The following is a 27985-nucleotide window of genomic DNA, read 5'->3' as shown; positions in this document are numbered from 1 at the left end:
ATCATAATAAATGAACTCCATCATTTCTATAAATATCTCAATTAATTGGGTTGCAAATGTTGTACAAATAGATAAGGTTATAAAAGAAATATACCCTATATTTATATATGTGTGTATAATCTAATAAAAGAATAAAAGTATGTAATATATGTTAGAATTAATTATAGTTTTGGTCCCTATTATAAAAGACAAAAAAGAGAGAATAAAAGACGAAAATACCCTCAAATTTAACTGGATTAATGGAATCTTTTTTTAGAGGAAGGGACTTGGAGCGTGCGTTTTTGCATACCATAGGTACCGGGAGTGTAATAAACACATATTAGGGACCTTAGTCAAATAAATCACAAACTGCAGGGACCTGGAATGTAACTTACTCTAAATATAGATATAGATATAAATCTAAATACAAATACAAATACAAATACAAATACAAATATAAATATAAATGCAACCCTCTCGCTCTCCACCAGCTCATATTCATTCTTTGCTTCTTCCTTTTCTTTTATATATCACGAGATCCCCATCTACTTCCTCTTTTCTCCTTCTCTCTAAATTCATGTACTGTTACCGACTTTTCTCCTTCTATGTCCTTCCATTAAAGTTTCCATTTTTATAGCTTTTTTCATACATAGTACTTGCCTATCTTGTTTCATACCAACTTCTATCAACCCTTTTTGTTTCCAACGAATTTCTTCAAATTTAGTAATGGAGCATGCCGGGAAGCTGTTTGATGAAATGGGTCTTCAATCTCTTCCCAATGTACTTGAAAACTCATGTTCTCTTGAACAAAACAAGCCTGATTTTAAAGAACTCGATCTGGGTTCAGCGTTAGCTGGGGCCACCACTTCAATCTCCGGCAGCGGCGGTGGTGGTCTAATGCGTACACCTGACAAAGACCCAATTCGTAGAAGATCCAATAGATCCCATTCTGGAGAGTTAAATGCTACTACCAGCCCTGCCATTACCACGCCGGAAAAGCTTCGATCTGGCACCGGTGATATGAATCGGAAGATAGGTCATCGGAGATCGGTTTCCACTGGAGCTCCGTTAATATATTCCGGTAGTGGAACAACTTACTTTAACGGTAGTACCACCACTACTAGCACCAGCAGTACCACCACTACCACCAACAGCGGCGGCAGCGGCGGTGGTGGCGTTGGTGGCAATGTAAGTTCAGTAAATTCTCCCAATACAAACTTATACCCAAGTGGCAACATCTGTCCATCAGGGAAAATCCTTAAATCCAATATGAATGCTCGTAGTTCCGCAACCCGAACCGAGAAATTGGGGATGGGTACTGGGAATTACGGCCATGGAAGCATAATTAAAGGTGGGGGAAGATTCGTCGAATCAAATGGAGAAATTGGTATCGTTGTGAAGAAGGCAATGATGAGTCACGATGTGGAAGAAGTGAAGAACGCCGGCAATGAGTTGTATAAAAGAGGGAATTTCACCGAAGCCTTGTCGTTGTATGATCGTGCGATTACAATCTCACCGGAAAATGCAGCTTGCCGGAGTAACAGAGCCGCCGCATTGACTATGTTGGGGCGGTTGGGCGAGGCCGTGAGGGAATGTGAGGAGGCTGTGCGATTGAACCCTGGTTATGAAAGAGCTCATCAAAGATTAGCATCTCTTTATCTCAGGTAACTTCACAAACCCATGATCCAATCAATCTTCAAGATTTCAGCTATGAATTCAATTCTCCATAGAAGTTCCAATTTGATTTGCTTTTACTTAATTATGTATTATGTCTTTGAATCATCTAGATCTTGATTTCCCATAATATGAGCTCAATTTCATGAATGCTATTTGTTTATTTGAATCCATATAACTATTTTTGCTTCAGTGTTAAAGTCCCATTGCTTTCATGAATCAAGTATTTTGGGGCATGAATTGCAGGAAAGATTCTTGATCCAATGTTGAGTTCCATCGATTTCATTCTAGAAGCAGTAGAATCTTCCAATTTACATAACATCTATTTGAAAGGTTTTTCCAATTCCTTACAAGTGTTGACATTGTCGGAAGAGGGCGATTACAAAGATTTTACTCTTGAGTTTGTAAAAAAGATTCGAACTTCCTTACTCATTTAATGAAAAAACTATGTATAAGAGACCAATCTAGAAACCTTATAAAGCATGGTATTTATGTTGATTTAATAAACATTTCAATATTTGTTAGTAGAAGCCAAAGCGGATGGTTTTCCTATGGTTGATCATAATGGAAAGTGTGGGCTTTCTGATTCTAATCCATTTATTGCATTCATCAAGTTTAACATCACTCTTTGAGGTAGATACCAGATTTGCATACATCCCCCAACCCCACCTTTAGGTGGGATAAAACTGGGTTTGTTTGGTTTAGTTTTATGAAGTTTAACATCAAAGAAGCAGTTGAGACTGATTTTTAGTCGTCAAATCTACAGATTAGGACAGGTCGAACATGCGTATCACCACCTTTCTCATGGTCAACAGAATGATGCGACTGAGTTGCAAAAATTGCAAACATTGGAAAAACATATCAATAGATGCTCAGATGCCCGAAAGATTGGTGATTGGAAAGGAGCACTTAGGGAATGTGAAGCAGCCATGTTAACTGGAGCTGTGTCGTCTCCTCAAGTACCCATCTGGTTTATTTGTTGTTTCAGTCTTTACTACCTCCATCCCAAAATAAATGTCCACAGTGAAAAAAGCAGTGTTAGAAACGTGTAGCTATTACACGTTTTAGTTAACTAAATGACAGTTTTACCTTAATAATAGAGGGAGTAATGAATTTAAACATCTCATGATTAAGGGTATAATTGAAAAGTAGAACTTGTTTTGGGACAAATTAAAATAAAAAACGTGGACATTTATTTTGGGACAGGAGTTCTATTTACAGTTGAAACTAAGATGAGTGAACTTTAACGGTTTGAATATGCAGATAATTGCTTGCAAGGCAGAGGCGTTTTTGAAGCTCCATCAACTTGAAGATGCAGATTCTATGCTTTCTGAGTTACCGAAACTAGAACCTTTCCCGGCCACATGTTCCAAAGTCAAGTTTGTTGGAATGTTCTCTGAAGTGTACGTGCTTTACGTTCGAGCTCACGTTGACATGGCATTTGGAAGGTTAGCTTTCTAGAATTATCTAGTACCAATATAATTACTATGCCTACTTGTATCTTCCTTGTTTTAGTGGTCAGTTTGGTTTGGTTGTTGGATAATGTGATTCGTTCCATGCTCAAAAAGGTTTTAGAAGGATTTCTTTGTCGGGTTCATGTGCTGAACCTGACCATCTGTGTTTAATTGGGTTAAAAATTAATTGATCATTTATTAGAATTATCTAAATTACTAGAATAATCTAATATTTCTTATAATAAAAAGAAAATCCAAATTTATTTATTATAACAGAAATAATACAAGTTGTTTGTAATGTTGTTTTAGGGGTTTAGAGTTTGAACTCATTTATCCTTATAATAGTTTCTTGCCCAAGTAGGGTTTATAACCGACAACCCTGAGCCGGCCCCCATCCCCTGACCTCAAGAGATTCATGTGAGAGGCAAATCAGGTACAAAGTGGCCTGCTACGTGGCTGGCTCAAGAGCCCAGTGCCCATAAGGAGCTCATCCCTAAATGAATTGTAACTCCAACAATGTGTCTGCATGACTCGAACCCTCGCCAAGTAAACCACCCGGAACCAACTGGCTGTGCCACGGGGGGGCTACCCAAGTAATTCAATTGTAAAACCATCTAAGGCTTTCATAGTTTGCTTTGCTTTGCTTTGGTTTGGTTTGGTTCAAGAATTTGGAACCAAGTAGGGGATATGACAAAGACCGAACCATGTACACTCTTGTTTATTTGCTTTTACACGCTACATCCTACGAAAATTGCAAAGGTTGCCTAGAGATATTGCTTAATTGCAGTTTCTAATTAGAATATCCAAAGTACCCGTAAATAGTGACACATGAGGGGAATCTTATAGATTGGAATTAATAAAATTGATCATTTTATAATGATGCTGATGGGCAAATAGGTAAATTATTTTTAAGGCAAATAGGTAATTTCTTTTTGAAGGAAACTTAGTAACTATTATGGGATGCCTCAAAATGGAAACTACTACAGTTTTTATGGGACAGAGGGAGTATATATATATATATATATATATATATATATATATATAGGTATAATTATATGATGTTTTCACATTTCATGGAAACGGTTGCTCTACTCTTTTGGGTAGATGTCAGCTATGCGAATATCTCATCCCTGACCCTACTTTTGAGTGGGATTTACTTGGTCTGCTTGGTTCAGTTTTGTTTGATTAGAGGGAGTATACATGATGATCTAAAGAGTACAAGGAATTCATGGTGATGGCAGGTTTGAAACGGCAGCTGCATTTGCAGAGAAGGCTAGCTTGATCGATACTGGGAACATGGAAGTCTCTATGTTACTAAAAAATGTGAAGTTGATAAACCGAGCTCGTGCTCATGGCAAAGATCTTTTTAACTCGGGCCGTTTTTCAGAGGCATGTGCTGCGTATGGTGAAGGGCTCAAATACAACTTATCAAACGCAGTCCTGTATTGTAATCGGGCAGTTTGTTGGTCGAAGCTTGGTTTGTGGGAGAAATCCATTGAAGATTGTAATCTCGCCCTTAACATCCAGCCAAATTACATAAAGGCCCTTCTAAGAAGAGCCGTCTCAAATGCAAAGGTGATTAGGGTCATCTAGTTCTTCGTTCTTCTACCATATTTGTTGGATTATGATTATAGGGGCAAGTTCATTTGAGACCCAACTATTTATGAGCTATTCATGATGATATCATGGTAGATATTCATATCATGCATAATGAAAATGCATGATATTCATGAATATTTAGGTATATTCATAATGAATAATTCATGAATAGTTGGTTCTCACGGCTCTCAAAATATTTATGGTTCATAAATGAACTCTATGCTATGATTATATTTCGTAGTTTTCTTGATTTAACTTTAAAAAATTTGGTCTTATTTAGCTTGAACGATGGGGTGAAGCTGTGAGAGACTATGAAATCTTGAAGAAAGAACTTCCTGGAGATAATGAGGTGGCGGAATCACTATTACGTGCTCAAGATGCATTAAGATTGACCCGAGGGGAACCTTCTGGCGTTGATCGTATTAGAGCTTCGACATATTTATGGGGTAACTTCCATAACTATTATATTTTCCGTCCATCCCATAAAAGTTGCAAACTTTTCTTTTTTAGCAACTTCCGAAGTTAGAAGTTCCTAACTGTCTATTGCCATTCGTACTACCTTTTACCGACCCTATCGATTTTGATCTACAAGATTCTCTTGGTTCATCACCATTGGAAGAGGTTATTTAGGAGAATAATCTTCTGGACCTTCTGAAATTATTTAAGAACATGTCTGCCTAACAGAAACGCTCCAAAATCTGTCAGAACGTTATGCTTTTAAAAAAATCTTGTCTACGAACAACTACTTTCTGAGCTAACAGCCACCTTATCGGCTAATTTGCCCAATATAGAAAAAACCCTGCTTTTGGTTGAAATTTACTGGATTCGGTTGGTTTGAACATAATCTCTGATAAAGTTTCCATTTTTCTGCATGAAGCAGAGCCTCAACCTACCAAGAGTCGGAAACCGTAAGCCTCTCATACTCGGCATTTAACATGGACTAGCCCGCTTGGCGGTTCTTGCAGTCGACCCCATGGCGGCATGGTGATATTCTATTGTTGGCTACCAATGTTCTCAAGCACAAGTGCAGCAGTACAGTTTGATGAACAGGTGCCTGCCTTCTTTCAAGTTTCAAGTACACCCCTGCTAGACCTTCCCTTGATTTTGGGAAGGGGTAAAAAGGAGATTTTACTTGAAATAAATTCATATATAATAAGTTATTATTATTATTATTATTATTATTTATTTTAGTACAAAGTATTGTGGAAACATCAAAAATTGTTTGATTACATTTTACTTTATTTGTTTTCCCCCTTTTTGGGGAAAAAATGATTGAATTATGTGAGATCTTGTAAAATCCCAACTTTCTTTTTTTGTTTTATTATGAAATCATATGATACCATTTTCATTTTATTTCACTTTTTTTATATTGATTTTTTTTATTAACCTGGATATTCAACCCGCTATGTGAGCTGACTAATCCCAGGGCGACTATCTGCTTTGCAGATAGCCCGGAGTCACCGCATTTGAACCTCCGTGGTCACAAGGGGATTTTTATTCCTCCTTGGATTTGAACCTGGAACCTCCTGAATTGTTTTGATCATGCATTTTCCATAAATTCTTCTAAGTATGTTAAATCGGTTAAAATGCTACAAAATTTATGTTAGTTTCTATTTAGTATAAGAATGATTCTTTTTCTTAATTAATGTAATAAATGTCTATTTTTTTTTATTAACCTGGATATCCAACCCGCTTTGCGAGCCGACTGATCCCAGGACGACCATCTGCTTTGCAGATAGTCCGGAGTCACCACATTTGAACCTCCGTGGCCACAAGGAGATTTTTATTCCTTCTTGAATTTGTCTATATTTTTTTTATTGTATACATATTTTGACTGATAACCAATGGATCAGATTTCTGACATGTTTATATGCTACGAAGAGTCTTAAATAGATCACGTGGCATGTAAATATGTTAAAATTAGGTTTTTGCATAATGTATTTGTTTATCTCAACCATTTGATTTGAAAATAATACAAATACATTTGATCCGACACTTAGAAGAATTCTTAGTTATAGTTTTAGAATAGTTATATCCAAATTATAACATTTTAACATTCGGATTTGATATCAAGATTTGATATCTGAACTCAGTTCCCATCATCCGGTTTTAATGTTTGGATCCAGTATGTAGACTCAGTTCTCAGGATTTGAATTTAATGTTCGGATTTGGTACTCAAAGGACGTGATGTTTAGTTTTGATATCCAAATTCAACATCCGAATTTCATACCCAAATTGGACTTCCGAATGTATCATCCGGTCCTAATTCTCAGAAGATAAAATAATCTAAGTCTTGTGTATCATCTAAGTTTTATACTTCATAAGTAGTCTTGCTAGAATCCGATATGTAGCTTATGTTTCGGAAAGATAAATAGATAAGATTTTTCTTTGTAAAAGTCTTATAATTATCTGTGTTAATCCAAGAACAAAAAGTCTTTAACAAAATCGAAGACTAGTTGAAGGCCAAGATCGTCACCAAAGTGGATTGAACTGTTATCTAGCCAAAAAAAAAAGATCAATACGAGATAAAGTTAAAACTAGTTTGCCAAATACTACTTATAGCAAGTTGATTTTGGAATGCAAACTCATGTAGCAAGTTTGGCTCACCATCCCTACCAACTATTGTCCTGATATGAGAACATGTTTGGCATGTTAGACAAAGTAAGTTCAAAAGTAGTATCTTATTGGTACATACTTTATTTATTGTTCCATGTGCATACAGAAGGATGGTTTGGTTAACAAATGTCTACGTCACCTTCAAAGGGTAAAATGAGAAGTACAAGCATGATTTGATCAACAAATTAGATAAAGACACGTGTTAAAGTTGGACATCATCATTTAACATATTAATGGCTATAAAAGGTCATCTTTGTCATTTGTTGCAATTCAATCGTTTTGAAAGAAATTTTGAATAATAATTGATCATCAAATGTATATTCTTAATTTAGTTAATTTATCAACATACCCAAGTGACATTGGCTAATAGGGGAGTTGGACTTGCGGACATGGATGATTACCATCTACGACACCATAACTATGGTGGACTATTGCGTCTATTTGGACAAGATATAATGGAGGTTCAAGCATTTACTTTGTGAATATTTACTGTCCACAACATATTTCCCTTGACTAGGACGAATTAGGTCTTAGACCTTCAGTTGATCGACATGATGGCATAGATATACCTCATCAAGAGGGTTCCTCAACGATTGTGGCTTTTTTTTTTGAATGTTTATAGAACGGTTGTCTGCAGGGGTGTGAGAGGCCGACTAGGGATATAACACCCAAATATCACATTTGCATAGAAGCATATAGTTTCAAATATGAAGAAATATAATTTACACATCTGGTCTCAATATTTATAAAAGCTACATTACAAAGTAGCTACCAAGTTTTTCCACAAAATCCCTATACAAAACTTGTATACATAACAAGTATTCAAAATTACAAAAGATAACATGTTATCCCAATCATCTCATGCAAGCATATATAACTCTTCACAATTCCCTTTCCCCTTATTATCTGGTTGTGCCGGATCTGTAATGCACATTTTCAAAACACCAAAATGAGGGCTAGACCTTGAGGTCTTGTGAGAAATCCCTTTGTTTGCTATTACATGGTGAATAATCACCAAAACACATTATAAACTCATATTTGTATCAATAACCAATAAACAACATTTTAATAAAACAAACCTCTTTTGTCGCATCAAAATGATAAGACATTATCCAATTATCACATCAAATAGCCAAACAAACCATTTAACACATTATGATAAAATTATCGCATCATATACGTAAAACTATAAATTCTTCGCGTCACATAGGTGAGACAACCCCAATTCCTTGCAACACACTGGTGCGAGGACCCATCTCATCTCATCTCATCAATAGGATGTGATAAGTTCATCTCGTCGTATCACAATGATGCGATAAAAGCCACTCATCGCATCAATAGGATGCAATAACTTAGGTCATCGCATCACACAGATGTGACAACTCAAAGTCATCGCATCATAAGGATGCGACAACAATTACCAAATTGATCAAAAACCCAGATTTTACATTCCGTTGATTATGTCACCCTTATCCTGGTATATACCTTTCTTTGATATGTCACCCTTATCCTAAAATACATCTCTTCTTGATATGTCACTCTTATAACCAAAATACACCTCTCTTTGGTATGACACCTTTATTCCAAACAGTTGATATAATCATATCAAAATACCAATTCATGCTAATTATAACATCAAAACAGTTTTATAACGTCCCCTTGTAAAGAACCATACAGTTCTAATTTCAATACCATAAAAGGAATGTTTGTAAAATAAACTCACCTTATAATTCACAGAGAGATATATGCAGACAACCACAACAATTAACTAGTTGAAATAATCATAAAATCAATTCTACAAGCTTCATTCTTCGGTTTTGTTTGCTTTGCACAAGCAAACACACACACAGAAAAGCATCTTTTTTTTACTTCAAGACTCGCCAACCTTTTTTTATCAAACCCTTATGCGATAATTTAAAATATCTCATCATATAACCATATTAAACAAATGAGGTGGTGGAATTCAAATATGCCCCGCAACTTTCCACCACTTTTCAAATCAACCCCGAGCTTTATATAAACCCGGTTATCACAAGGGATAACACTATGGCGTTCTAAAGTCATATGGAAGTTCCTTTGTACCAAAACACAAACTTCGTCAACAGTTATTTTGTACACATATTTTAGTGCTTTTTTTAGTTGTAAATTATTCATTCAATCTTTAAATTTAAGCGTTAAGATCATCTGATGCTCCGTTTCACAAAGATGCCCCTATTTTGACAACAAAATGATGATGAGAACTGTCGTGGTATTAGGGAGGCATATTTTTGAAATCATCACTTTTGACTTTAACAGTGACTCTACATCATCTTCTTCGTCTGATTCCACACCATCAACCCCTTCTTCATCCTTCGACCTTCCATTCACTATCATCAATGTCAGATATTCCCAACAACGCTGATGTACTAAGATTTATCAACTCATTTTCTAATTTATCTGTAAACTTAGTTTCTTATCTTCAACCAAAAACTATTCATCTATAATCACCCTCTAATTCCAAAACCTCAGTAGGCTCTTCCGGTGTACCATCCCATGTGTAGGCCCATACTTACGAACACTATTTTGTTCGGTTTGGTACAATTATTCATATTTGGAGTCACTAGATTAGGGAAAAGAAACCTACTGGGTTGATTGCATCCAATACCCGATTGATGTCCATACTAGCAACAGACTAATTAACAAACAACGTAACCATTCCTTTTGACATATCAACATCTATATACCCTAAAACCTCAATTGTCATCATCTAATTCTACACCATCGCCTAGCCGAAAATTTTTGTAAGATAACTTAAAAGCCACTGCCCATATCCACTAAATTTAACTTTCTCAACGCAATATTAATCAACCAGAACGTGTTATGCCAACAACAATGTTGCAAGACGTTTCATTATTCCTAACAACATATACTCCAAAACTCCATTAACTACCTACCAAAGGGCCTTTGGCATCCTAGAAGGTCAAAGGTTCAAATATGAGAAGAGTGTGTAACCTTATTTGTTATATATTTGTCGTATATAAATATTATATACTTAAAATAAAACCTACCTCTCACCCACCTCCACTAAAATAAGTATCCTAACTCTCTTATTTTGTGATTTTCATTTCCATTTGAGAAAAACTTCCGTATGATATAGGTAAGTATATGAAATAATTAAATAAATTATATAGACAAAGACGTAACAAACGTGCAACATTAACAAAAAAAAATTGGTTTTTTTAGAAAAAACAGGCATAGTTTTTATGAAATCTTAAGAACTGTGTAAAACTTTGAATTTTTAATAAATTAATGTATTGAATAATGAAAAATAAAGGGTATTTTGTAAAAAAATAAATCAAGGTGGTTGGTTTTTGTAATTATCCTTTTTTCCAAAAGTTAGTATATTTAATAGGATTATTGTTTTATTAAATTAATTAAATTAATAAGAAGAAGAATAAGGAGAGGATGGGTGACGTAGACAAGTGGGATGGGCAAAGCATGCGGTGCGACTATGAGAACATGCCTCCAACCCACCTCACCTGTTGCCCTGCGTCATCATTTGGGAACATTGCTCATTCCTCCAATCATTTATATTCCATTTATAAATTCTACATTTTATTATATTTATATATAAATATAATTTTTGCATTTGTATAACCAATATAATTTAATTTCAACTGTTTATTTAATTTGATGAATATGTGATTTCATAAAACTTTTGATTGTTTTCTAATATAAAATATTGATTACAATTAATGAACTCTAGTCAGTTTCCATAAATATTCAAATTATAATAAATGAATTCTCATTATTTTTATAAATATTTCAATTAATTGTGTTGCATTTGAAATATATCATATATAGGCGGGTTATCATACAACCTTTTACATTTCTACAACCAATACAACCCAATCTCAACCGTCCATTTAATTTGATGAATATGTGATTTTATAGAAGTTTTGATTGTTTTAAGTATTGATCATAATTAATAAACTCTATTCATCTTCCATAAATTTTCAAATCATAATAAATAAACTCTCACCATTTCCATAAATATCTCAATTTATTGGGTTGCATTGGTTGTACAAATATGATGGATTGCATTTGAAACGAAATATATATATATATATATATATATAGGTTGGTTATTATACAACCCTTGTCATTTGTGCAACCAATACAACHYAATMTMAACCGTCCATTTCATTTGATTAATATGTGATTTTATAGAGGTTTTGATTATTTCCTAATATAAAGTATTAATCATAATTAATGAACCGTATTCATCTTCCATAAATATTTAAATCATAATAAATTAACTCTAATCATTTCCATAAATATTTCAATTTATTGGGTTGCATTGGTTGTACAAATACGATAGGTTGTATTTGAAATAAACCCTATATATATATATATATATATATATATATATATATATATATTCATTTTAGACTCGATTCTATCTTTTCGCTTCTTTCAAGTTTTGGTTGTTTTATGGTTTTAGTTTCTAAAATTCAAAATGAAAACGATAAGAGTGGTATTCGATTAGTTTGAGTTTGGGCTTAAAAGGTTAAAGGTGGGACCTTTGTTGGAAGTCCCATGTTTAAATCCAATGATAAATAAAAATCTCCTTGTGGCTACGAAGGTTCAAATGTCCAAGGTACCCACTAAATGGATGGTCGTTCTGGGATTAGTCGACTCGTATAGCGGGTCGGACATCCAGGTTAATAAAAAAAATTAAAAGAAATATATCAGTGGTTTTATTTTGTATTTTAAGAATTAATACGCAAAAAAAAAAAAAATTATAAAATTCAAAAATCAATTATGAATAATTTATGTACACATGTATTGTATATAAAAAAAGAAAACCAAAAATAAAGGTTCTAAAATTGGTCTTAAAGAATAAGCAGAGTTGATGAACATGTGCACCAACATAACAACCCACAAATAACACCTTAATCATTATGCTTAGCAATAGAAGTGGTGAGAGAATTAATATTCTTTTGTTTTTCAAATTAAATAATTAAATTATTTAAATTATTTTATTATAGTGCTAATAATCATATTTAATTACTTCATAGGATTCTTTTCAGAACTGTAACCAATATGACTAATAAACATTTTATTCGTTTAATTGAACGAATGATAACAAAAATAATTTCGTTCGTTCGTTCATTTACTTTCGTGAATCTTTGGTGATCTATTCGTTTGTGTTTATTTATATACATTTGTAAACGTTTGCTAGTCTGCTGGTTAATATTTATTGTATATAAAAAATTAAATAATGTAAATAAAAATACTTTTCAAATTAAAAACCCTACTTTTCAAAGTCAGGTATAATATATATATAAAGAGTCCGGTTCATACGAGAATAGTAACTATATAAGATGATAAGAAAATAGTTAAATCACATATAATTTTATACTATAATCAAATGTAAAATCACATATGATTCACGCAACTTTGGTTGCGACCACGTCGCACGCACACCTGTTTTGATGACTTCCAATTGATTAATATAAAATCACATGTGATTTTATACATATTTTGACCGTTTCCGTATTCTCTTATTTATCTCTCTCTCTCTCTCTCTCTTGTATGAGGAAATCGTTTTTTTATATTTTAATAAAATGACTGTTATTTAGTGGTTTTGCATTAAGAAAAATCACATCCTCGTAGACGATATACCTAGGTCCTATGGGATATGCCATAGGTGTATCGGTTATGCCTAGGGCGTCTTGGCCATGTCCCCAAGCGGTATGGCCACACTTTTTTTAGCAAATGAAATTTATTTCCAGTATGATATTGTAAGCTGTCCGAAAGTGTAATTAGTCGCGATACAGGTGAGTATCTCGACCTTTCACGAAACTAAGATACATGTATTAGGGATCGTTTTTTGTACAAGTGTTCTATATTTGGTGCGTGAAACGAATTACATATTTACGAAGGTAAAATGAATTGTTTTGAACACGTATATGCACGATGAAAATGTTTACAGGATGGGTGCATTTAGATATTTTAAAGGTCGAATGTCAGACCATAGGAGAAAGTCAGGCTAAACCGTAGGGGGTCTAATTTACACCAAAACTTAAAGAATGGGGATTCCAAATGTTGCATTACTTCTACTCTTTGATTGATTACTCAGGAGTTTATGCCTCATCGCTTAAAAATAGAAGGGGTAATTTCGTCCAAGTACATTAAATTGGGTTGATTTGAGCTACATCAGGGGTCATTTACCAACAATTACCCGGGTAAGTACTTACTGGTAAAATTTAACATTTTCAACTACTTACTTGTTAAGGTTTTAGTCTACTAAAACAGTATCGTATGCAACAATTTACCCGGTAAGCGCTAGTCATGGTAAGAGTCGTCGTCATAACTTACCGGGTAAGACTCTAGGTCCTTGTTTTTGTTCTTACCGTATAAGGTTCTTGGTACTTATCATATTCATCCGGTAAGATAACGTGACTTGCTAAACGCTTACCTGGATTGTCTAGATCAAATAATATGTTTAAGGGGTCCAATGGGCCAAAGTTAAAAACTCCAGTTAGTTGAGCCCAAAACGTTAAAAGCCCAAAAATAAGCCCAATTTTTCGAGGCGGCAAATCTTCTACTTCCTCTGTTCATTTTCTTCTTTGATCCATTCCCTCTCTGCAATCCGGTTATCGTCCTCCTCCTCTGCTCGTCACTTCAGGTATCATTCCCGCTGCTAACTACTTTTGCTATATGAATCCAATTGATATGTTCTTGTTGATCGATTTTCGATTTGGTAATCGTCTTCGATTTTCAATTTGTTGCTCTTGTTCGATTTCCAATTAGCTTCAGTTTTGATGACTTCCAATCATATGTGTATTATGCATTGAAGTGATTCTATTGGAGAAATGTTGTTGAAAGCTAATGTGCTTCTTATCATGCTATTCGATAATACTAAGCTAGTGATTTTGGATCATGGAGTTGGAATTTTTAATAAATGTTGCTCGAACTCCAAATTGAAGATATAGCTATCATTTGTTTAGATGAAATGAAAGGAACGCTTTTTTAGGAGAATATTGCACAATTTTAAATGAATGCCGTACAAGTAACCCTAGCAATTTGCTGTTTTGCATTTAGAAACTATATGGAATTAGCTTTCTTTTGGAATCAAACATTGTGGATGATGAAGTGAGTTTAGAAGATATGGCTAACGCACAAACTCGAACTTTGAGAATTGAGAAAGACTATATACAGTAGTGATAAATTTAAGCTGAGTTTGTATGATATACAGCAATGGACTCGGGGGGAGCAGCAGCAAAACCATGGACCCCGAAGTTAACGCTTGAAAATTACCTTCTTTTGGAGCATCTGGACGTCATCGCTCCTTCTATTCTTCAAAAGGTCAGCTTCTTGATCGTCCGTCTCATGAAACTTTGAATGATTTCAGCTAAATTTAGGATTTATTTGTAATAATTTGCTTATGCTCTACTTTAATTCTTGCTTTAATTGTGTAGTAGATAATCAGAATGCATGGATTCAATAGCAGCAAAGTTCCAAAGGTTATGTCATCTTAAACCTTTCTTGATAGGAATAGAATTCCTTTATTGGATATCTTTTTATCAAACCAAACGAGTTGAGTATATCCACCAAAGGTGGTCTAGCAGGAGAATTAACACAGACCTGACTTCTACCTTAAATAGCAGAGCGGTTGTTTCCTTTGAGACGTTTTTTTTATTGAATTCAGTGAAAAATATATATTTGCAGATAGATTTGATGGATGCTGTGAGGTCAATCAACCTCATGGATGCACAACACTCGACCCTACAAAATGATGGCGTTTCTTCGCATGCGTTCCTAAGTTTGAAAGATGTAATCAACGACCTCTCGGGACTCCGCTGGCAAGAATGCTGCATCACTTCTCTTCAAACTATAAACTCTGTGATCGGTTTTAGCACTGGAGTTGACACCTCAATACCACAACCTTTGAGATCGAACGGCAACTTGGCTTCCGGCTGGAAGGACATCGAAGATGAGGCTGCAGCCTCCTCAATTGTGACTGACAGTGGTGCTGTTGGAGGATCAACATCAATGAAGGTTCCTGAGGATTCTGAAGGATTGAAAACCCAGGCCCATGCGTTGAAGAGAAGTAAGCTCGCATCTCTTCCTGTCTAATTGTTGTCTAGGGAGCTTCAAGTTTTAACCGCTTAAAAATAGTTTTTAACGTTACATATGGTGACAGTATGAAATAACCAAACCATATACAATTGATAGTCACACTAGTGAAGCATAACCGAGTCTTTCTACCTTTAAGACATATGAATGGTCTGCTAGTATGTTACCCGCATGCCATACTTTTGGATGGGATATATGAGTTTGTTTGGTTTACTTTGGCTGTGAGTCCCAACAGATTAGATAAACTATCCCACAACTGAACTTACTAAGACCCTAATATTATATATATACACATATATATATACTTGATGGCAGTCCACCTTCTGATAACAACATACTTACTGTCAATTCTTCCCCACCAAATCACCATCTCTCTTTTAACGCACTTAAAGGCTCCCAAGGCAAGGGAACGCCTCATCCATGGTGTGACCATTCAAATACTCTTGGATAGTGGCAATTCAGATAGTTTTTCATAACCACGAGTGGCACACTACTTGAAATTTTCGGTTCAACCAACACGAAAGTTTACGGTAGTGGTGGGTAATGGCAGCAACCTCACTTCTGAAGGAGTTATTAAGGATATACAAGTCTTAGTACAAGGTCACACCCTTCATCTTTCTGTTTACTTGTTACCTACAGAGGCTGACCTGGTGTTAGGGGCCTTTTGGCTAGCTACTCTTGGGCCACACATTGCGGATTTTAGTGCTTTATCCATTAAATTTTACTTGGGTGATCAATTTATCACTTCATTTGGCACCAAACAAAAAGTTACCTCAATCGGCTCCATTCCATTACATCCGTCGCATGTACAATACAGGAGTCATTACTGAATCTTATGCCTTGGAATATAACTCACTGTCCAGTTCTCCATTGGATACATCTGGTCAGTTTTCAGACATACCATCAGAACCCAAAGTTTTACCATCAATTTTCAGATGTTTTTGCTACCCCCTACGGGATTACCACCTTCTCGGACACTTGATCATTCCATTTCTTGATCATTCCATTCCTTTAATAGAAGGCTACACCCAATTAAGGTCAAGCTTACCGGTATCCCCACATCCAAAAGAATCAAATTGAGAAGATGGTTGATGTCACCGGTGCTTTTAGTGATATGGTTCATGAGAAGATGGTTCTGATTTTTCTAGTCTAAAGGTTGTTGAACCTTTTCTCAAAAATATTGTTAAATTACACGGCTTTCCCAAGACTATTGTATCAGATAGAGACAAGGTATTCACAAGTAAATTTGGGCAGCATCTCTCTAAGTTGAGTGGTACAACCTTAGCCACGAGTTCATCTTACCATCCACACTCGTAGGCTCTGCATAAATGTTTGGAGCAGTATCTTGGTTGCTTTACTGGAAGTCGGCCCAAAATATGGTCACAGAGTATTGGTATAATATTTGATCTCATAGTAGCTTGGACATGACACCATTTAGAGTGGCGTATGGAGGAGAACCCCCTCCTTTGGTCAAATATGAGTTCTCCACCATAGACCCACCTGCACTGCAAGAGCTAATGCAAGAATGAGATGTTGTGCTCGCTCAACTTAAGTCCAACCTCCTCAAGCCACAGGCTTGCATGAAGAAGTATGCAGGTAAGAAGCAACAGCTTTTGAAAATCGAAAGTAAGAAAAGAAGAAAATGGAACTTGAACATTTGTACTTGAATTAATACTTGAGAACAAAGTATTTCGGTTCTTGAATATGTAAGGAAACCGAATGCTAAAATATTAGGGAGGAAATATTAAAACCCAAAGGTTAAAGTGTGATTTAAAGCTTAGGAACAACTCCTATTTATAAGGAGATTCAAGCTTACACTAGAAGATATGTTAATATTACAAAAGAAGGCTTACGAAAGCTAGCCTAAAGCCCAAGCCTTAAATTCTGCAGCTCTATCAATCCAGTCCATGGTTTCAGCCCAAGACAAAACTGCAGCCCACTGCTTGCTCCTGTAGGACTACTGTAGTACCGAAAAGAATCTTGTAGGACTACCACACGACTTAGACAGAAAACTTAAAAAATCTGCATAAATGGCAAAATAACATAAAATTATGACATAATACTACAAATAGATATAAAAGCATAAAATGACTCAATTTAGACACCAATGGGCAAATAAAACAAAAGAAAATGATTAAAAAATTGATGTAATAAGGTTAATAAATCAACACCTATCATTTACATATTTAATTTACTTGCAGTTTAGTTACGATCTTCTTAATGACATCACGTTTAAGAAACAATTTTTCAAGCTGGTATGGAACATTCACATATCCCCTGAGAAATTTGAAAGTAGATGGAGGATTCTTATTGAGGAGTTCTCCGTTCAAGATCATCTGTAGCTGAAAGATATGTTTGCTCTAAGAACTAAGATCCCAGTTGATCCCCGCATATTTTAAAGAGCTTCCAATGTGTTGCCTCGTGAAGACCATGTCTAGGTTGAAAAGTGCGAACTCATATTTTAACTCTTTTTCAAAGAGTGGGAACAGTCTTTTTCAATTTATGCTCGAGTTTGAATTTGCATTAGAGAAACAACGTAGGGAACAACATCGTCTGGATTATCACACGAGGACTACCTTACCTAAATAGTTGACTTACAGCAAGTTGGAGAGGCACGCTTGTGACGTTTATATGTGTTCGGTATTCTTTGAGGTGCAAACTGAGTCACATAGGGCAGCATGGACATGTTCAATTAAGAGTGTCAATTCAGGCGAGGAAGTTAACACATATTTAATTGAACATTTTGACAAAAGAGACGAGAAAATAGCAGAGTATAAGGTATGCTTTAATGCAAAATTATGTAATCAATTTTCTATATTAGTGTTTTCTTTGAAGGTGCAATGGGGATTTTAGTTGTTTCAATGGCTTATGAACGTTATCGATCAATATGGTCTCAAGATCGGATACACCACCAGATGTTGTAGATGAACCTACTAAAGACGAAATTGAGTATATCATAGCTGACCGCTGTTTAGGTTTGTTCGTAACTTGAATGAGTCGGCAACTGTTTGTAGTTGCTGTAAAGTTTCAAGTTTAAAAAACTGGTCTCACAGGTCTCACGTAAACAGTTTGATCTCAAATGATCCCAAGTCATATATATATATATATATATATATATATATATATATATATATATATGCATGTAAAACATTTATAATTTCCACGAAAACTTGTACACAAATATGCATCTTAGGTTTGAGAATCAAACCAAACCAAACCGGAAAAAAAAAAGACAAGTAATTACTTCTTGTTTCGACTACTAAAAGATATACATATTTCTTGCTTTCTAACTTCAAATGCTAAACAAAAATAAGCGAATGAACGTAAACAAAAGAATTTAAACAAACATAATAAACAAATTGACATAAATGAACAAGAAATAACCAATCATTACTCATTACTTCGTTCATCTAAGATAACATAACAACATATATAAATTTAGGAGGGATGAAAAAAGAATTTTGAAAAATTAATTTTATTTTATTGATTTTGCTTATTAATGTCATAATATGTAAACATATATATTTATATGTATAAACAAACATAAATAAACGTAAACGAACATAAAAGGACGTAAATAAATGAATGTAAGTGAACGAACGATGCCATTGTTCATGTTTGTTTAAATAAACAAGATATACTAAGTACATCTGGTTTGATCTTGAAGCTCACCGGTTCTTTTGGTTGGAATTGATATGGTTTCAAACACACGATACAAGTATTAAAGTGTTCATAATATTTCAAACTCAAAACAGCAAACCTGCATTGATTAGAAGCTGAATTATACTAACACCGAAAGAGATTACATTAGTCCATTCAGATAAAGAACAAATATCGTAGAAGACACGCACTCCGTATTCTTGATTCTAAAGACCATCTATAGTATAATAATCGAGTTGATCTGAATTTATTCAAGTATAACAGTTAAACCCAAGGTTTGGCTTTTGCTCACCAAAGCTCGTTATACGCTGCTAGATCCAAGCAAGCCTCTGCAATCGACTTATCTTGATCGAGTATTTGAGCATTCGTTGAAAGATTTTGCTGGAAATCCTGTATGAGTTTGTTTAAAAGAAGCTTAAAATACATCATTACTAAATCAAGAAATTAAACAAATCAAGGATTCAACACCATCTAATCCGAAGTTCAGTGAGAAAAGTAAATCGTACACGATGTCAAGACATGTGAAGCCGCTTCATTTGCTCTTTAAAAGAGCCCTTGAAGATAGAAGGGGGATTCCAACATATATACAGGTTAAAGGAACCGTTTCTATATGATGTAGGATGACAGGACCTAGAGTGTCAGTCCCTAGAGGTGGTAGACCTCCATTCTAGTACCATGTGAAGATATGTGGAACCTCTTCAAATTAATTTAAAAGAGCCCTTATAGGGAGAAAGGAGGTTCCAATATACATAAAGGTTAACGAGACAATGTCTAGCTGATGTGGAACTCCAACACACGACATAGAACAGTTTTTTACTTTGCAAGTTACACATATAAGGGCTACATTGGTTGTAACAACCAAACCAAACCAAACCAAACCAAACCAAGTATATCCCATACAAAGGTAGAGTTGGGAAGGGGGGGGAAGGATATACGCAGACCTTGTCTCTACCACCCTGAGGGTAGGGAGGCTGAAAAAACAAAAAAAAACAAGGAGAAAAACAAGGCATGTGAGAAAAGTAGCATAGCATGGTCACCATTTTGCAGTGAGACTACTTTCGTTACTGAAACAAGTGACCTTCCTATGTTTAAGGAGTGGGCTTAACTGTGAGATCCAAGGCCTCCCTATGTTCTTGTACACTCACTTAACCTTCACAAATTGACGAAGGATCGTGTGAAAATAGGAGTTAAGTTGAAAAACGTAAGAAGGGAACTGGACCCTTGATCACTTTTAATCTCACCCCACCCTATGAATTGGGTTTATCACGGGAATTGATCCGGTGCATCTCGGTGCACCGCATTAGTGTTGATAATCAATTAGGATTGATCCAAAGGTGGATATCCCTTCTTACCCTTCTAACCATAACTTCCATTCTCACCACAACCTAACCCTCACATATTTTGTTACATATATTAGTCAAATGTGAAAATTACCCTTCAGTACTAACAAAAAAGGATGAACAAAAATCAATACCATCAATTAGTTTTAACACTGATGATACGCAGGTATCAGAAATTTGCAAATACCAAGATGTTTCAATTGTTATGGAACTTCAAGAAATGGGAATTGTTGCCACTTTAATTGCTGGAGTATAATTTCTTTGACAAAAAAACGATGGTTCTAAGGACCAAAAGATGAAAACTGATGATCCCTTGCTACAGCATTAAATTCAAGAACCATCCGTGAGTAGGAAAAACAGATACCACATGTAGATATGTTGTTGGATTTTACCTTGGTAGGAAATCCCCTGATGTAACCAACAAGTGTTACTTCCATTAGCTGATCAGAGATTTGTCCATCACTTCCATTGATGAAACAAGCTTGCTGAAATGAAATGCTACAATTATTAATCCCAACCATGTTTATTTTCATTAAGAGATACCAAATGCAATTCTAGCAGTACCAAACGATGCTGATTTACATCAAATGTAACATTTGGACATACTTTCAGAATATATAAAAAGTAAAGAACCTCGTGAGATCATGAACTCTAACTGAAGCCCGACTCGTTATACATTTTTGATGTTTCATCCACTTCTTATCTGTTTGTTGTTAGTTAAAAGACTAATGTCCTAAGCCTATGGTGCAACAACAATTAGACTCTTTATGATAAAACAAATACTCTCCTGTCCCATGTAAGCACAATGTTCAAGCTTAATTTACCTATTTGCCATTCTGATCATTAAACTTTACTAAATTGTATTGCTTTCTTTGACAAGATTCCCATGTTCTAATATTTTTCAAGGGTGTTTTTGACATTTGGCTACTAGTCAAACATTTTCCTTAAGCTATGCATCAGTTCAAACAAAGGAAATTAGACAAATAGGGTGAAACAAAATATCATACTTCAGAATTCAGATATTGATATAAGACAATATAGCTATTCTTAAAGGGACAAATCATTTGAAGTCTCAAATGATTCAAGAAGATAAGATGATTCAGGGAAAAACATTTATTTTGCCCATGTCCCCTATGTAAAACATTTTGCCACTATGGAACTTGTTTTGCCGCTAGTATTATTTTCTGGCACAAAAACAAATAGTTCTAGATGTGTTGGCCCTTAATGAGGATTAGCATCACATGATTATGATATAGGCAAACTAGATAAAGTCACTCTCTCTGTTGGCAAGTAGCATCAGTGGGCATAGTGGTTTGATCAGGGAAAACTAGATAAAAACAATTTCATAGTTCAGTGGCCAGAACTTCTAGATGTGTGAGAGCCAAACAAGTATTAGTTTTATGTAAGTTCCATAACCCTGTTTACAGGATAATATTTATTAGAAATTAAAACTCTTGCAAATGCTTAGATTCTCACAATATTTCTCCTGAAAGCACCACAGCTGCGGTCCCATCTGATGCTAACCACAATCTTAAACCTCTCCAGTGAGTCAACTTCAACCCAACCAAAATAGACACCCCAGGCTTGACCAGGAAGATCAGAAGCTTCATTATCTGAAAAAGCAATAAGACATGAATAAACACAGCTCAAAATATATATACCTATATGGCTATATTCCAGATTTAAGTGTTGACATTTCTAAATTTTGAATCAAGTTCTAAGGGAGTCGATAAACAAGAAGTTTTTATTTGGTATATAGCATGCTTCTATAACATTAATTTGATTACAATTGTGAATTGTAACAAAGCCAAGTGCACTGTAAACCTGCATTTTCTTGCAGAAATCCATTTCTGTATGATCCCTCGAAATGAATTGGTTCAATTGGCAATGCTTTCATCACCCCTGCAACCATAAAAAGTTATTTGAACTTATATTTTCTGATGTAAGACAGTTGCCTTGAGCAAAGACAGTGGATGACATCTTATTATGGAAACATACAGTCATCAAATGGTGGGAGTGCCCAAAGCTCTGGATGGAAATCTAGGAATGAATGGATCACGTGATCAGCAATCAAATATTGATCCGATTCACTTTGAATAGATGGCACGGCCACCACTTGCATTTTTGCAGCCTTTCCAGCTTTAATCCCTACCCTGTTGATAAAACTACATTGTTAACCCATCTGGAAGCTTAAGTTGTTCAGGGGAGAGAGAGAGAGAGAGGTATCAGTAGATATAGAATAAATCAAACATTCAAAGCTGTCTCCACAATGCACCCGAACTAGCTCAGTAGCAGAGGGCTCCCTACATGTACAAAAACACATTCTTGCAAGCAAAATGACAATCAACCTCAATGTGATTGGTGCCCTCATCAAATGTCATATGTGAATATTTTTTCTAATCACCATAATCTCCAAGAAACCACATGATTTTATTAAAATCTGAACTTGATAAGATCGGGAAGTTGTTTAAGATCTAAGAATAACATGTAAGTCACACATCGCAATTACTTTCTAACATAATCAGAGAAGTGAAGAAGACCAGGATCACTTACACAGAATCCTCTACCACAAGACAGCAAGATGCATCCACACTCATTCTATTTGCAGCTTCCAGAAATCTGATATTCAAGTGGTTTGATCATTGTCACCCATTTTAGTTACAATCTCAATTGCCAAAAGTAATTTAGGCAAATAATGGCGTGAAAACAAGTTAGGAAGGAGGAAGGCAGAAACTACAAGCACACACTCTTTTGGGAATTGTGTAGAGGCACAACCATTAAGATGTACAAGGAATCATATATGAAGCGCTTACAAGTCTGGAGAGGGCTTCCCTGATTTAACTTCGTCACTTCCAAGAATTACTGAAAAGTACTCTTTCCAACCTAGTGTAAAAAAATGAAACTGAATTTGGTAAAAAAGAAAAAAGAAACCTAAGTACATGCCAGAAACAACTCTTTACTTTGCCCCAGTGCACTAAGAGAAATGATGCAAAAAGAACAGGTGCAAAACAAGTAGAATCAGTCACTATAACCCCTCTTTGTGCAAGGTGCAACTAACAGATACATCATCAAGAAAGAAGTTCCATAAAAAATTGAAACAGTTATATTTGACAATGAAACTTCTATAATAATAAYATATAATAATAGAACAAATGTACAAATTCTTTTCCTAAAAGACATTAATATAATCAAGAACAGTCTTTTATGTTCTTCAGAAACTGCTATGCACCTAAAGGAGTAACTATGCAGAACTTGCAAGAAGGTAAGCTTGGATTGAAAAATAAATAAAAGAATTCACCATATTTCAGCCTATGCAATTTTGCTGTCATTTTAGAGGGGACTAAGCTGCTGTAAATCCAGCCTTAGTACCAATCTTACATACTTAACATAGTCTGTAGAAGGAACATGATAATATGATGTTTTCTAGATGGAAATAGGTGAAAAGAAAAGTAGATAAAAGAAATGCATCGGAAGACTATTCAAGAAAAGAAAAAGCTCAAATTGAGTAAAACAACAATTAATGTATTTTTCTGGTGTTTATGGAAACATGCATGTCCGTAAACCTTCTAAGGTTAACATGGTATGATAACAGTTAAGACCATTAACGGTGAAAAGAAGAAAATAACATGACCTTTTTGGGCAGATACTTTGACTTCTACATTCTTCTTTATGGAGTTTGAAGCAACTGCATATGGAATTCCATGCTTATGTAGATGCTTGATGAGGCGATTAACACCAGGAAGTGCTTTGGCTTGCAGCCACCTAGAAGAACATAATTGAATTTGTAAGTGATTACAATAAGTGTTTCTGGAACAAACATGTAACAATAAAATAAGTAACACTTGTAACTCAAAGAAGAAGCTACGAATAATTGCAATACTACATTATACGTATTTTCAGTTGTAATGCCTCACATCTTAAGCTCCAAGTCTGTTACATCATACGTATATCATTGCTTTAGTTGTGAATAGTTTAAAAGCACAAGAAAATGTTTCCAGGTGAAAAAAGAAAAGAGTAATGACTATGATGCAAATCGTTCATCTTTATTCCACAATCAAATGTTTACAGATTGATTTCCAGCTTTTTGAGAGAGCTGGTTCTCTCCAGAGAGGTTTTCCTCCAACTACAAAATACGAAACTGCCTAATCACTTCTACCCCCTTCTATTTATACTTCTAATAACCAACTTACTTGACTAATTGACCAGCCCCCTATTATCCATACTATCTATATTTGTAACAGACTACTTTAGATGTTGCACAAGTTCTATTGTAATATACTTACAATTGCATTGATGTTAAATAAGATATAGGTCAGTAGCAGACATCTGCTGAGTGTAGTTGCAAAAGTAGTTCCACATACTCCTCAAACTTAACTACCTATTTAGTATTCAGGTAAACCTGAAGAATCATTTATTTTGTATCTTTTTAACTTTTCCCAATAACCCAAATAAGAAAGCTAGATGCAGTTGAGAATGGAGTTCTCTGGGGAAAACACCCCAAAAATCAAGCAACCAGAGGTGTATTGCAAAAGAAACATTACGTGTGTGTATTTCATAATGAGAATGTGATACTTGATGTATGGTTTATATACTAGCCACTCTTTGAGCACTAAGTTAGCTCACTCAACAAGGCACGCGAGCCCATCTTTTGAGAGAGTATGATTGGAGTTTAATTTCTTTGAGTGAGACCCATTAAGGCGTCAACCTGTCTCTGACATTTTCCCATGTACATAAACTGATGGCCAATTTATGATCAGGAAGTGACGAGGTTACATAGTTCGGAATGGGTAGAATAGGACTGAGTTCATGTATCGGATGGTGAAGACTAATTGCACCTAGGGAGTTGTCTTTTGATTCACTTAGAAGGGTTATTGTACATGTTTTGTTCTAAAATAACTACAAGAATATTGACCACAACTATGTGGAAAGTGTCCACCATGACTTTAGGTTATAAAATAGGCTTGTGGAGAGTATTGGCTACACTTTTGTAGGAATTATTGACCTTGATTTTTGGCTGTAAAGTATGAAGCTTACAATTGTATTACGCAAGTAGTTTGACATACTAGTTAAAAAATTATTCTTCTTATACATCATGTATTTGAGTTGATAATGAATATATGAAAAAAGTTGGGTTTGATTCCCAAAAATCTTCATGGTAGTAAAAGCATCTTAATTTTCATGGCTAAAACAGCTACTACAGGGAACTTCAAATTCCTCCTAAAGCAACTCTACTCACAATAGAGAGAGAATCACCATGAGGCAAGGTGGAGATACCTCTCATCAATTCCACCAACTTACCTCCAAAAGCTTGAACAGGAAGAACTACCTCAATTGGCACATATAGTGAAGTTGACAATCAACGGGAGGGAATATTTTGGCTATCGATCGAGAATGTCACACAACCCAACGGAGATCCGGATCGACAGACATGAAAAATTGGAGTTCATTTTCTGGAAGCTTCAGTGACTATCTTAGACCACAGATGTGGGTTCTAGTCTGAATATTGGATCTAAAGTAGCCAATTACCAACCACAAGAGTGGGTTTTTAGTTTAAAAAAATTGAGTTTAGGATAAACTATCTTCGACCGTCAAAGTGGGGCTCCTAGTATGCAAATCGGGTTTATGATGACATATCTTTGACTACTCAAGTGAGATATTAGTCTGAAGATTGGATCCAAAATGACCAATCTTCAGCCATGGGAGAGAGTTTCTAGTCCGTAGATTGTGCATAGAGAGAGCCTAAGATGAAGATATCATAAAAAATACATTCAAAGATAAATGTAAAAGTCAGAGCTATTCCATAATCTTCCAAGTCATAACCTAGTTAGGAGCTCGATTCATTCACATGCAACAACTTGACAATTGAGATTACATGATTTAAGGAATAAAAAAGAGACCATCAGAGTTGCACGTCTAAGATGTGTGGCTGTGCAATCAAGTATGTGTATGCTACTGTCATTATATGATGAAAGTAGTATCATGAAAGACAAGATTATGAAGTTCAAACTACGTAGTTGTCCGACTATTGATTATTGGGTGGAAAGCATCTTGCCGTATTAACACTTATTGTTTCATATGCTCCAAAATACTGCTCAAAACATCTGTTTGATGATATATATGCCTCATAAAGCAATCTCCCAACTCAAATTCAGTAAATAAGCTAAATCATAATCTTAGAAACCAATGGAGGTCAAGATGTTTGGTTGATGTATTTAAGTTAGCATAGAACCAAATCTTGTGTACAGTCCCAAGTCTCTTGTTTTCAAGTACTCCATACCTTTAGCGTTTTAGTGTTTTATCTTGATCTGGAGGGGTCTCCCCCCTCCCTATCAAAAAAGTACTCCATCCCTTTCTAGTATCATGGAAAGAGAGCTCACTTGTCATGATACATGGGCATGATGCTTTGGGTGTATTGCTGAGGAGTAATTGGAAGATCATAGTCTTTAACAATGCCAATTGCTGATTCATGGTGTACAGTCCCAAGTCTCTTGTTTTCCTTGTCCATATCCACCACTTTCCCATATTTAGCAAGAAATTCCTTTAACAGATCCTTTGTAAGTTGCTCTTGGCACAAGCAAACATAAAAATTCAAACAAAATATAAGCATTTACAAGTATGAACCAAATCAGAAATATCCCAAATATAATCAACATGCTAGCAAAAGCGAAACCATAAATGTCATCCTGCTTCAAAATGGTAAACTCTGAATCGAAATGATGGTGAAGATAATTATACTGACTCGTGAATCAAATCATTCACACATCAAACAAATTATAGGTTGGGAGTTGCCATTTGTGCTTAAATAGTTGCGAAGGTAAACAACCCTAAATGTCAAGTACAATCAAGAACTAGACTACCTGTATTCAGAAGGGTGCCATCCATGTCGAAAATCACGGCGGAGATACGACGGCCGTTCATGGCGGTGGTGTTGGAGAGAAGCCGTAAATGGGATTGAAGTGAAATGAAGAAGGCATTATAAGAGGGTTTGGGAGATTGTGATGGGTGATTCGCATGATGCAAATGGACAGGGTAAGAAGTTAAAATTTTGGAGGTGCTTTGGCGCCTTTTTTATTTGGAGAAAGGTAATTACATATACATCCTTCAACTTTTAGACTTTTTCATTTTTAACCCATAACTTCTGTTATTTGAAATGGACCACCACTTTTTTATGTTTTGCTATTGAACTCGCCACTAAACTCTAATATTTAAATTTGAATCAATATAATTACAAATAAATTAAATATATAAAAGCAATAAAATGAGTTATTTTTCATTATGAAATTGAAGGGAAGATATATCCTTTGAAGTAAGTTAAAGGACCAAAAGAGAATAAAATGGAAGTTGAAAACTAAAAGTGAAAATTCTTTGAAACTAAGCATATTCTATTATGGTATTAAAACATGAAAGCATCTATCCTGACAAGATTCCTGATTTATGGTATCGAATCAACGAAAACATGCATTAAAAACATGGCTACAAATGAATAATTATCACTTTTTTTGTGATTTTTCTTTAAACATGACTTAAGGAAAAACATAA

The 27985-nt window shown here is 35.1% G+C and overlaps 3 protein-coding genes across 3 annotated transcripts; 2 read left to right on the top strand and 1 right to left on the bottom strand.

The window, feature by feature from the left end:
- Window positions 1-535: 535 nt before the first annotated feature.
- On the top strand, window positions 536-5870 carry LOC112525687 (inactive TPR repeat-containing thioredoxin TTL3-like). Its single transcript, XM_025135909.1, has 6 exons — window positions 536-1643; window positions 2420-2612; window positions 2917-3101; window positions 4349-4682; window positions 4987-5152; window positions 5587-5870. Exons 1-6 carry the CDS (start codon window positions 706-708, stop codon window positions 5616-5618), a joined length of 1848 nt encoding a protein of 615 aa, XP_024991677.1. The 5' UTR covers window positions 536-705; the 3' UTR covers window positions 5619-5870.
- Window positions 5871-13969: 8099 nt separating this feature from the next.
- On the top strand, window positions 13970-15640 carry LOC112524189. Its single transcript, XM_025133909.1, has 4 exons — window positions 13970-13995; window positions 14566-14675; window positions 14792-14833; window positions 15039-15640. The coding sequence occupies exons 2-4, from the start codon at window positions 14568-14570 to the stop codon at window positions 15444-15446; spliced, it is 558 nt and encodes a 185-aa protein (XP_024989677.1). The 5' UTR covers window positions 13970-13995; window positions 14566-14567; the 3' UTR covers window positions 15447-15640.
- Window positions 15641-19217: 3577 nt separating this feature from the next.
- Window positions 19218-27412, bottom strand: LOC112525302 (bifunctional riboflavin kinase/FMN phosphatase-like). The gene is made up of 10 exons (XM_025135376.1): window positions 27304-27412; window positions 26824-27010; window positions 24078-24208; window positions 23260-23329; window positions 23000-23065; window positions 22445-22599; window positions 22271-22348; window positions 21923-22059; window positions 20839-20931; window positions 19218-19496 (listed from the first exon to the last, which is right to left on the bottom strand). Exons 1-10 carry the CDS (start codon window positions 27362-27364, stop codon window positions 19395-19397), a joined length of 1080 nt encoding a protein of 359 aa, XP_024991144.1. The 5' UTR covers window positions 27365-27412; the 3' UTR covers window positions 19218-19394.
- Window positions 27413-27985: the final 573 nt, after the last annotated feature.

This window comes from Cynara cardunculus, assembly GCF_001531365.2.
Source record: "Cynara cardunculus var. scolymus isolate 2C chromosome LG 13, CcrdV1, whole genome shotgun sequence".
Classification (NCBI taxonomy): Eukaryota; Viridiplantae; Streptophyta; class Magnoliopsida; order Asterales; family Asteraceae; genus Cynara; species Cynara cardunculus.
The sequence above is the reverse complement of the archived record's forward strand: the minus strand, read 5'-3'. Positions and strand labels throughout refer to the sequence as shown.

Coding starts and splice junctions, on each gene's coding strand:
- LOC112525302 (XM_025135376.1), bottom strand. CDS start 27,364: ATGAACGGCCGTCGTATCTCCGCCGTGATTTTCGACATGGATGGCACC. Junction 22,600..22,999: donor CTTGTGGTAGAGGATTCTGT/GTAAGTGATCCT, acceptor TTTTATCAACAG/GGTAGGGATTAAAGCTGGAA. Junction 22,349..22,444: donor ACTCCCACCATTTGATGACT/GTATGTTTCCAT, acceptor TTATGGTTGCAG/GGGTGATGAAAGCATTGCCA.
- LOC112525687 (XM_025135909.1), top strand. CDS start 706: ATGGAGCATGCCGGGAAGCTGTTTGATGAAATGGGTCTTCAATCTCTT. Junction 2,613..2,916: donor GAGCTGTGTCGTCTCCTCAA/GTACCCATCTGG, acceptor TTGAATATGCAG/ATAATTGCTTGCAAGGCAGA. Junction 5,153..5,586: donor AGCTTCGACATATTTATGGG/GTAACTTCCATA, acceptor TGCATGAAGCAG/AGCCTCAACCTACCAAGAGT.
- LOC112524189 (XM_025133909.1), top strand. CDS start 14,568: ATGGACTCGGGGGGAGCAGCAGCAAAACCATGGACCCCGAAGTTAACG. Junction 14,676..14,791: donor CTCCTTCTATTCTTCAAAAG/GTCAGCTTCTTG, acceptor ATTGTGTAGTAG/ATAATCAGAATGCATGGATT. Junction 14,834..15,038: donor ATAGCAGCAAAGTTCCAAAG/GTTATGTCATCT, acceptor ATATATTTGCAG/ATAGATTTGATGGATGCTGT.